At 41.3% G+C, this 11926-nt stretch overlaps 1 protein-coding gene across 1 annotated transcript in view; it reads left to right on the forward strand.

Moving 5' to 3' along the window:
- Positions 1–11926, forward strand: part of wdr1 (WD repeat domain 1) — a 70499-nt gene that overhangs the window by 22024 nt on the left and 36549 nt on the right. The window contains exons 4-5 of the mRNA XM_070870947.1: positions 1449–1596; positions 8783–8963. Coding sequence (XP_070727048.1) covers positions 1449–1596; positions 8783–8963 — 329 coding nt within the window. The remainder of the gene's footprint in view (positions 1–1448; positions 1597–8782; positions 8964–11926) is intronic.

Raw genomic sequence — 11926 nt, forward strand, 5'->3', positions numbered from 1 at the left:
ATCTCGGTGGAACCTCCAAGTTATAACTGTCGAAATCTCGACCTCCGAAAAGAATGACTCTGACACTTACAGCTCCGGTAGAAGTTTCTTTAATTTACTTGCTAGCAAGGGGTAGATTACACTCAGTCAAGGGCTAAGTGAACACCTCTGAAATGGTTCAGTTTAACAAGATATTTATACAGTAAAACCAAAGTTATGGCCTCTCCCTGTGTATTGCTCTGTCTCACAGTCAGTGAATACAGATAAAGAGTTAATTACTATATCCTGGTCCTGACATGGTATCCAGATATTTCCTTTTGTCAGGGTTATCAGAAAGCCAAACGGCCATTACTCCATGAGTCATAGGTAATGGGCTATCACCTGTCTTGTATTGTGTCAGGATTGTTCCAATTTCCTGGTCAGTTTATCTGTTTGCATCAAATGGATGAGGTCTCGGGAAGAGATAATGGCTAGAAGATAAGGGTGGGGTGACATGGAACTCCTGTAGTGTAGACAATAGGAGAGCACCATGGGGGGTTACTTGTCTCAGCATGACTTGTCTCCTAGCTGTCTGATGGCCATCAGCCATCTCAAACCAGGTTTAGCTGTTTATGCAAGCTGACTGCTAAAATGCAGAAAGTTCTGGAAGGGCCAGGACTCTATTTTAATTAAAAGGCACACAAATACCGTATGGTATCGGCTTAGATAAAAATATATTTCCACAGCTGACTGGCCTGTAGTTACTCGGTCTATACCTTTCTCACTTTTTAAACAATGGTACAATGTTACCAATCCTCCAGTACCATACCTGTAGCCAGAGAGGACGGGAAAATAGTGGTCAAAGCCTCTACTGTTTCCTCCCTTGCTTTTCTTAACAGTCTGGAATACATTTCATCCAGGTCTAGGGATTTATCCACTTTCAAAGATGTTAAACTCCCTTAATCCTTAATACTTCCTCTCACCTATATTTATCTCATCTAATATTTCAAACACCACCTCCTCCTTAACTACAATGTCTGCATTGTCACTCTCCTTTTTGTGAAGACAGGCACAAAGCATTGATTAAGAATTATACCCACATCTTCCACCTTCACACACTGTTTGCCTTTTTTGGTCTTGAATAGGATCTACTCTTTCCTTGGCTATCCCTTTCGGATGAGACATTAAAGATTAAAGCGAGGCCCAGTCTGCACTCAAGTGGGCGTAAAAGATCCCATGGCACTTTTTCGAAGAAGAGCAGGAAGTTATCCCCAGTGTCCTGGCCAATATTTATCCCTTAATCAACATCACTTTTAAAAACAGATTATCTAGTCATTATCACATTTTGTGGGAGCTTGCTGTGCACAAATTAGCTGCTGCATTTCCTACATTATGACAGTGACTACACTACAAAAAGTACTTTGTACTCTGGTGGTAGTGAAAGGTGCTGTATAAATGCAAGTCTTTTTAAACCTATTTTTATATTGCAGATATTTCTGGAAAAATTCGAATTTGGGATACCACCCAGAAGGAACACTTACTCAAATATGAGTACCAACCCTTTTCGGGAGTAATCAAAGATATTTGTTGGTCTGGAGATAACCAAAAGGTTGCAGTTGCTGGAGAAGGAAAGCAAATGTAAGTATTTAAATTATAGGCTAAAGAACTGGCTGTGTTCTTGAAGTTACAAGGATAGGGGAAAAGAGTGAAGAGAACTAAATAATTTTTGACATGTTTACTTTATATGTGCTAAATTAGTATATATTGAACTACTGTATTATGTTTAGATCACACATGATATAAAATGTTTTGCTGAAGTATGTTTGTTTACATAGGCACTATTTCATTCCTAACTGCTGCTCTCTAGAGAGCTGTTAGATTACTACGTTAGAATTTCCTCCATCCAAAAGGGGGGAATTGCAATTTGGAAGCAAGTATAGGTTGGACCTCCCTTATCAGGGTCTTCCATATCCTCGTCCGGCATGATTCTGGCGGTCGGGAGCGCATGCGCAGAACGTGGCCGACCTTCACCCCGATTTTGGGCCCGTGCCGCTGCTCGGCTCGCCGGGGGCCCGTGCCAACACTTCAGGCCCACCTGGGGCGCCGACCTCCTCTTCCCTCCCCAGCCAGCCCCCTCCCCGACTTCGGGCCACCTCTCCTCTCTCCCCTCCCCGCATCCGGCAAAATCCCTTATCTGGTACAGGCCACGTCCTGTATATCTTGAAAGTACTTTAAAAATAAATATTGCACACTTTTTATTTTATATTTCTAGTTCCTTGGTCAATTGGGACTCATTATATTCAACTCCACAGATGCTACCTGATCTGAGTATTTCCAGCATTTTGTGTTTTTATATATTTTGGATTTCTAGCATCTGCAGTAGTTTGCCTCTTTATAGTCATCTTGATATGTAGTGACATCAACTACATACAGGGTCCCTATTCAGTTACATATTCAGGCTCCCTGCCCTGCATACAGAATGTGGACATTAAAGTCAGGTAGCACATTCCTGTTACCAGTAAGGTTTTAAACTTGCACTTTGAGTCACAGACCTAGAAGTTAATTACATCCTGTGATTAAGACATTGGTCCCAAAGTCAGCAGGTGAAAAATATATTCCCATACCGTTGCCACTTGTACCCTTTTAAGTGTAACTCACTTTTTTTATATAATTAGTGGCTTGGGAACTGCTGAAATTACAAAGTACCTGTACACAGTTTCTTATTGTGATTCGCAATCAAAACTGATGCTTTAAAACTAATTGAGACACCTCAGAAAATTGTTACTGTCATCACTTAATTAAATAATGTATCATGGACACATCCTTATGGAATTAGTAGCAGTTACATTTAGGAACAAAAATGGAAGCAAATTCTGTTTAGACTAGTTAATTTGCAGGAAATATTCAGTCCAACCAACAAATTAATTGTCATTTCAAAATGATGAACTGGAAACTCTGTCAAATTACAAAAGAGTCTGCATTCTGTAATATTCAGCAATGTCTTTACTGTGTGTCACTATGGAGAAATGTTACACAAAACTCAGGGTACTTCTCTAAAGAAGAAAGTGAAAACTGGATGGAACTGCACTCTCAGCTGTTGTTGTGCAGATCCTAGCACTATTCACCCAAGTTCAGAAAGGAGAGTTGATGTTTTTTTTTATTCGTTCATGGGATGTGAGCATCGCTGGCAAAGCCAGCATTTATTGCCAATTCCTAATTGCCCATGCAGAGATATGTAAAGACTACTTGTGTTTTTAAGTCGCTACTTTCCCATTTAAAAAAAAAAAGACATAACTAACATCAATTGAATAATGGTCCTTACTACAGTAGTATAGGAAAAATGTTATTTAGAGCAAGCACTTTTTTAAAAAAGGAGGCGGGCAAAAAGCAGGGAACTATAGACCAGTTAGCCTAACATCTGTCGTTGGGAATATGCTGGAGTCCATTATTAAGGAAGCAGTAGCAGGACATTTGGAAAAACATAATTCAATCAAGCAGAGTCAGCATGGTTTTATGCAAGGGAAATCATGTTTGAAAAATTTGCTGGAGTTTCTTGAGGATGTAACGATAAGGGGGAACCAGTGGATGTAGTGTATTTGGATTTCCAGAAGGCATTCATTAAGGTCCCACATAAAAGGTTACTGCACAAGATAAAAGATCACTGGGTTGGGGGTAATATATTGGCATGGATAGAGGATTGGCTAACTAACAGAAAACAGGGAGTTGGGATAAATGGGTCATTTTCCGGTTGGCAAACAGTAACTAATGGGGTGCCGCAGAGATCAGTGCTGGAGCCTCAACTATTTGCAATCTATATTAATGACCTGGATGAAGGGACAATGTAATGTGGCCAAGTTTGCTGCTGATACAAAGATGAGTGGGAAAGCAAATTGTGAGGAGGACACAAAATCTGCAAAGGGATATAGACCGGCTAAATGAGTGGACAAATTTTTGTCAGATGGCGTATAATGTGGGGAAATGTGAGGTTATCCACTTTGGAAGAAAAAATAGAAAAGCAAATTGCAATTTTTCTCCATTAAATTATAAAGTGCTGCAGTACAGATGGACCTGGGGATCCTTGTGCATGAAACACAAAGTTACTATGCAGATACAGCAAGTAAATCAGGAAGGCAAATGGAATGTTGGCCTTTATTGCAAGGGGGCTAGAGTATAAAAGCAGAGAAGTCCTGCTACAACTGTGCAGCGTATTGGTGAGGCCACAAATGTTCTGCATACAGTTTTGGTCTCTATTTATTTAAGGAAGAAAATACTTGCATTGGAGGCTGTTCAGAGAAGGTTCACTTGGTTGATTCCGGAGATGAGGGGATTGACTTATGAAGATAGGTTGGGCCTATACTCATTGGAGTTCAGAAGAATGAGAGGTGATCTTATCGAATCATATAAGATAATGAGAGAGCTCGAGAAGGTGGATGCAGATAGAATATTTCCACTCGTAGGGGACATAGTCTCAGAATAAGGGACCGCCCATTTAAAACTGAGATGAAGAGAAATTTCTTCTGAGGGGGTTGTAAATCTATGGAATTTTCGGTCCCAGAGAGCTGTGAAGGCTGGGTCATAGAATATATTTAAGGTAGGGATAGACAGATTTTTGAGCGCTAAGGGTTATGGGGAGCGGGCAGAGAAATGGAGCCGAGTCCATGATCAGATCAGCTATGATCTTATTAAAATGGTGGAGCAGGCTCGAGGGGCTAGGTGGCTTACTCATGCTCCTATTTCTTATGTTCTTAAATCTTTCACCCAATAAAGACTAACCTTTTGACTTGCAGTTGGTTTCTGTTTGAGATTAGCCACTAAAATGCTTTGGTGTTCAAGATTACTTCCCTGTTTGGAATATTAAACATTTTTAGTGATTGTATTAAATTTCTAATGACTATCTGGCAATTAGATTTTCACTTTCTGTAAACTTGGAGAATTAATGAATCGATTTAATGACATTAAAGGTTAAAAATTGCAAGTTTGTCTGAACATGATGTTGATGTAAAAAATGGAAAATTCATAAAATTATAAAAACATAAGAGGAACTATGCTTAGGCACGAGTTCATTCTGTCTGTTCTACCAGTGTTTGTTTGTGGAGAGCAGTTAAACATGCAAACCTATACATGCATTTATTGGTCCCATATAAAAGGCTTGATCTATTTCAGTATTTGAGTTAAAGTATAAGATATATTGGCCTTAAACTGTCAATGCAAAATCACAGAACCATTAATGATTTTGCTATACTCTCAAAGCAGGAAGAATAATGTACATATACTAACTTTTTTACACCACAAAATGCTTCCAAAGTACTTCAGAGGCAAAAATAACTGAACACTGATGGGAAAAGGATCAGGGTGAGGACTGAAGGCATCAGAGGTTTTGAGATGTTGTCTGAAGAGACTTGGAGAGGATAGTAAGATGGAAAGTGTTTAGGGAGAGCTTTTCAGAATGTAGGCCTGAAGTGCCTGAAGATTCTTCTGCCAAAGAGGGGAGGGGTAATGCAGAGGAGCCCAGAGTCAATAGAGCATTTGATACATGCTGAAACCTCAGTAAAGGAAGCTGAAGAGCAAAGGAGTGTTTTTTGCTCTTTGGATCGAGTATTGTGTAATGAGACAGGGTTAATTGGTAATCTTATAAAGGATCCTCTGGGCAAGAATGATCATAATGCAGAATTTCATAAGTTAGTGATGTGGTTAAGTCTGAAACTAGAGTCTTGAATTTAAACAGAGCCAATTAGAGATATGATGGGTGCGTTGGCTCCGAACGGAAAATTAGATTAAAAGATAGCAATGGCAAACATTTTAAAGAAATAATTCATAATTCTCCAACTATATATTCGTTTGAGGAGTAAAACCTCCACTGGAAAAGTGGTTACAACTGTGGCTAACTAGAGAAGTTGAGGATAGTATTAGATTAAAGGAAGAGGTTTATAACGTTGCCAAAAAGGTACTCAGCCTGAGGATTGGGAGGGTTTTCTTGGTCAGCAAAGGATGATCAAGAAATTGATAGAGGGAGAAAATACAAAGAGTAAACTAGCAAGAAATAGAAAAAACGATTTGTAAGAACTTTTCTAAGTATGTATAAAGGAAGAGATTAGTGAAAGTAAATGTGGGTCCCTGAGAGACAGGAGAAGTGGGGAATCCGGATATGGCGCAAATGTTTTTTTTTAAATCTGTCTTCACAGTAGAAAACACACAGAACATACTGAAAATTGTGGGGAACCAAGAGTCTAATGAGAGTGAGGAAGTTAAAGTAATTAATATTAGTAAAGGAAAAGTCTGGTGAAATTAATGGTGCTAAAAGCCAACTGATTCCCTGGACCTGATAATCTACTTCCTAGGGTTTTAAAAGAGGTGTCTCGAGATAGTGGATGTATTGCTTTTGATCTTTCAGAATTCTCTATATTCTAGAACTGTCCCCACGGATTGGAAGGTAGCAAATGTAACCCCGATGTTCAAGAAAGGAGGGAGAGCGAAAACTGGGAACTGTAGGCCAATTAGCCTGCCATCGGTAGAAGGAAAAATGCTGGAATCTATTATTAAGCACGTAACAGGGCACTTGGAAAATCATAACAATTGGGCAGTCAATGTGGTTTTATGAAAGGGAAATCATGCTTGATCTAGTTGTTTGAGGGTGTAACTAGCAGGGGAGATAAAGGCGAAGCAGTGGATGTAGTATATTTTGGATTTTCATAAGGCATTTGATAAGATGCCGCATGAGGCTGTTACACAAGATAAGGATAATGTATTGGCATGGATTGAGGATTGGTTAACGAATAGAATACAGAGAGTAGGAATAAACAGGTTATTTTTGGAATGGCATAGTGGAGTGCTGCAAGGATCCGTGCTTGGGTCTCAGCTATTTACAATTTATACCAATGACTTGGATGACTGGATCGAGTTTAATATATCCAAATTTGCTGCTGATAAAAAGTTAGGTGGGAACGTAAGCTGTAGGGAGGATGCAAAGAGGCTGCAAAGCAATATAGACCAGTTAAGTGGGCAAGAAGATGACCAATGGTGTATAATGTGGGTGTGAAATTATCCACTTTGGTAGGAAGAATGGACAAGCAGAATATTTTTTAAAAGGTGCGAGACTATTAAATGTTGGTATCCAAAGGGGTTTGGAAGTCCTTGTACATGAATCACAAAGTTAACATGCAGGTACAGCAAGCCAGTATGAAGGCAAATAGTACATTAGCCTTTATTGCAAGGGGGTTGAGTAGAAGAGTAGGCAAGTCTTACTGCAATTATGTAGGGTTTTGGTGAGACCATACCTGGAGTACTCTGTACAGTTTTGGTCTCCTTACCTAAGGAATGATGTACTTGCCTTAGAGAGGGTATAACGAAGGTTCCAAGATTGATTCCTGGGATATGAGAGCTGACCTGTGAGTGGAGATTGAATAGAATGGACCTATATTCTCTGGAGTTTAGACAAATAAGAGGTGATCTCATTGAAATGTATAAAATTCAGAGCTGGTTTGACATGGTAGATGCTGAGAGGCTGTTTCCCCTGGCTGGACAGTCTCGAACTAGGGGTCATAGTCTCAGGATAAGGGGTCAGCCATTTAAGACTGAGATGAGAAATGTCTTCACCGGAGGGTTGTGAATCTTTGGAATTTTCTACCTCCAAGGGCTATGGATGCTCAGTCGATGAGTATATTCAAAATTGAGATCGATATAAAGGGGATCAGGTGGGAAAGTGGAGTTGATGTAGAAGTTCAGCCATGATCTTATGAATGGTGGAGCAAGCTAGAGTGGCTCTATGGCAAACTCCTGCTCCTATTTCTCATGTTCTTGTGTCATCATCATCGTAGGCAGTCCCTCGAAGCGAGGATGACTTGCTTCCACCCAAAAAGGGATGAGTTCACAGGTGTTTCAATGTTCCAGATCCCGAACTACATCTTGAAGGGTGGAAGATACATGTGCGTGGATTTTTTTTAACCTGTGGTGACCGTTGCACACCAGCCACACACACCATTGTTCTTGTGACCCAGGGAGTCCTAAGGCTATTAACTCAAGTGAGGACAAGAATTTTGAAATGGGGGAATGAGGAACCATTGAAGATTGGGCAGGACATGGCAGTGGGACTTGGTGGGCAAGATGGGACACAGATTGAGCATTGAATGAGATGGAATTTGTAAGGGCAAGAATAGCATTGAAGCAATTGAGTCTGAAAAGCATATCGTTGTGGATAAGGGTTTTGGTGATAGTGGCAGCGAGGGAAGGGATGAGTGATGTTTTTAAAAAAAAAAAAGTGGAAATGGGTAGTCTTGGTGGTAGCTACGATGTGGGATTTAAAGTTCAGTTTAGGATCTAATGGGACACTGAGCTTGTGCACTGTAAGATTCAACCTGAGTGATTTGCCAGAGAGAAGGATGTAGTGGGGTAAGGTGTGGCATTTTTGATGGAAGCTAAACATGATAACTTGTCTCTTATAATTTGAGTTGAAGGAAGTTCTTGCTAATCCAGGACTTAATATCAGCTAAGCAGTCAGACAGCAGAGTGGTGATCCACAATAGTGGTAGAGAGATAGAGCAGGGTGTTATTAGCTGACTCTCATCTATGAATGATGCTGCTGAAGGGGAGTATGTAGATGTCAAAAGATAGGCAAGAATGAAATCCTGGTGATGCCCAATGTGACTGAGGGCAAAAGAAGAGAAACCATTGAAGGAGGTGCACTGGCTTTGTTGGGACAGGTAGGAGTGAAAGCTAGCTGGGACTGTACCATGGAGAAGTAAACCGCATGTACTGTATCTCTTTATATTGGATAAGAGCAGTTAGTGTTGGTAATATCCAAATATTAATCATATTTGAATCATTTCAGATTTGGAGCAGTATTTCAATGGGACACGGGAAGTACTGTTGGAACGCTCTCGGGCCACAGCAAAATCGTAAACAGCATATCTTTTAAGCCAGATCGGCCATTTCGAGTTGTGACTGGTAGTGATGATTTCTCCACCGTGTTCTTTGAAGCATTTCCTTTAAAATTCAAGCATGCAATGTCTGTAAGTAACCCATTAAATTCTAACACTGTTGTTATGGGCCCAAGTTTCCGCCCTGTGTAAAAACGGCGCACCTCCATAAGGTGCGCCGACTTTCTAGAATAAAAAGGGCGCCGGAAACTTGCCTTGTAATTCTCCGAGCTCCTCAGGACATCTTCGGCCTCGGCATAGCACAGCATAAGGGGTGGGGGGGGGGGGGGGGGCGAAGCTAGGTCCCGGAGCTGAAAACAGTGCCGGGACCTCTGCACATGCGTGCTAGAATGTGCGCTCATGTGCAGTAGCTCCTCGCAGCCTGACGCTCTGCAGTTCAGCCTCCTGTTCAGCACTTGTAACCGTACATGGAGAAGTTTCTAATCGGTAGGATAATTCGAGGTCTAACCAGGATGTATGTCTGGAAATATACCATGTGTACTGGTCACAGGCCAGTAGAGCTCTCCTCCTCCTCCTCCTCCTCCTCCTCCTCCCCCCAATCCCTCACTGTCCGAGAGAGAGAGAGACACGGACAGAGACACCTTCCCTTAACAAAGGTAGGACTTCTGTTTTTTATTTGTTGATTGGTTGCTTTAGGTGCAGGGTTCCTTCTATTTTTTATTAATTAATTGCTTATTACTTTTTGTGCTTTGCTTAGTGCTTTAAATGTACTGCTTTGTTTAGTGCTTTAAATGTACTTCTGCTTTAATGTTGTTGTGAAGGTGTTTATTGTTTTGGAAAATTCTCAAACTTCCCTTCTCTTCCTTGCCGCCCCCCCCCCCCCCCCCCCCCCCCAAAGTTGATGTTGATGTGTGCCTCAGCTGGGAGCCTACACTTGCTTATTTATAAAAAGAGAAACAACTGTTCTCACTCAGCAGATATAAGACAAAATATCATCGCAAGAGGTTTTAGGCCATTTTAAGTGATGTGTTTAATGCTTCCACCCCCGTCTCTGGCTGTGCATGCACTGAACTTAACTCTAGGTAAAGTTTTTCAGAACTTACAAAAGTGGACACTTACTCCATTCTAAGTTAATTTGGAGTAAATCTTTGCTGCCGAAACTTGCAAAACAGGGCTAAGTGGCTGGACACCTTTTCCCCCCCCGCCCCTTGGGGTGGGGGGGGGGGGGGGGGGGAAACCAAACTAAACTAACTCACTAGAACTGGAGCAAACTAAATGCCGAGAATTGCGATTTCTAAGATATTCCAAACGAAACTAGTTGCTCCAAAAGCAACTCCATCCGAAATTTTGGCCCAGAATGTTTCAATGAACAGGTCAGTTAAAGTACGAGTTATGTAATTACATTTATGGAGCTATGTGGCAAATCATAACTCTAACATCATGTTCCAATCGAAACAATGAAATTCCCAATTTTCCCCAAAAGGTTTAGTTTCATCTCTATATAGAGTACTTTAGGTTCATGTTGATTTTCTTGTGTGTATGATGAGTGATGTCTTGAGTGTATTTTGTCCATCATACTTCAGGCGACACATCTGTGTATATGCAAATTTGCATACAGATATGATTCGCTGGCTAAAATTACACATTCATAAAACAATTCCCAACTGAAGTCGAAAACTTACAATCAAGGAAAGGAGCATGATTAGAAAACTACCAGTTGGAATTACTAAGGGGGTATTAAAAACAAGGAATCGAGAATAAGCATTCAGCATAATCTTGGCTGTAAAAGAGATGGGAACTTGATGACATTTCTCCAAATATTTTTTTGAAAATCTTTTGACTGCCAACTTGCTTTCCTTACCAAGTTGAAAATTCACTGCTGGAAATGACACATTAAAAATAAAACTTGCAACAATTGGATTAGATTTGTTCAATAAAATTGTGTTCAAAATGCTCATAAGGGTTCCCTTTGTCAGTTTCCGTATTGAACTTATGAAAGATCCCAGAAGTCATCTCTTTCAACTGAAGAGATTCAAAGCTGCAACCTACTACTTTTTTTAAGTATGCATTTAAACAACACATTTTTGATTTGACAGCAAACTGCTCATTCATGGAGTGTATCAAGACTTGTGGTTTCTGAGCTTCCTCTCCTGCTGTCCATCTGTGTCAACAATATTGTGAACTAACCTCCCAAGGATCTTCAAAACAATATAAAGCATTAAAAACTTGGTATAATTACTATGCTCTAGTTAGTAGTTGTTTATTTAACAAATGCAACCTGTTACATGTGCAAGATGTGATACTTTATACTTTGAAATTGTTTAATCTTTATATTTTTAATTATTAAAACTTCTGTACCACTTCTACTTGTTGAGAAAAAAACTCCCAACTGTAGAATAAAGAATAGTGCCTTCTAGAAGGACTGTACCATGATTCCAGTTTGGAAGGAGATTCTGAATAAAAGTCCTGATTTAAAAAAATTTGATTTATGCAGAAACCTTTTATACTTAAATAGTGTGCCAGAAATATTTTGGTAAACTAGGAAAGATGCAAGGTAGTTTAATGGGCCCAAGTTTCGGGCCGTGCCTAAAACAGCGCGCCCGGACCTGGACGCCGTTTTTCGTGCCGCAAAGTGCACCTAAAAAAAACTTAACTATTCTCCGGCTCCCTGCAGGTCCTCTGGAGCTGGGCGTGGCGCAGCACGAGCTGTGGGGGGCGGAGCCAGGTCCCTGCGTTGAAAACAGTGCCGGGACCTCTGCACATGCGTGCTACAGTGGGCGTGCATATGCAGTAGCTCCAGGCGCCCAAAACTGTGGGAGGGGTCAGAAGCACGCAGCCCTAGCCCTGGGCCGAATGGCCTCACTGGGGCTGCGTGAATAAGGCTCACCTCCCACCCGACTTGACTCCCGCTCCCCCGGACCCGACCGGCTCCCCCCCCCCCCCCCCCGCAACCTGCCCCTCCGCGGCGACCCGCCTCCGCGACGCTTCCCACCCCCTCCGCTCCACCTCCTCCCCTCCCCGAGACCCGAGCCACCTACCTGTAAATCCAGCCCAAAGTCTTGAGCCGGCCATTCAACCTTCTTCCTTCCTTCCTC

This window comes from Pristiophorus japonicus, chromosome 2 (assembly GCF_044704955.1).
Source record: "Pristiophorus japonicus isolate sPriJap1 chromosome 2, sPriJap1.hap1, whole genome shotgun sequence".
Classification (NCBI taxonomy): Eukaryota; Metazoa; Chordata; class Chondrichthyes; family Pristiophoridae; genus Pristiophorus; species Pristiophorus japonicus.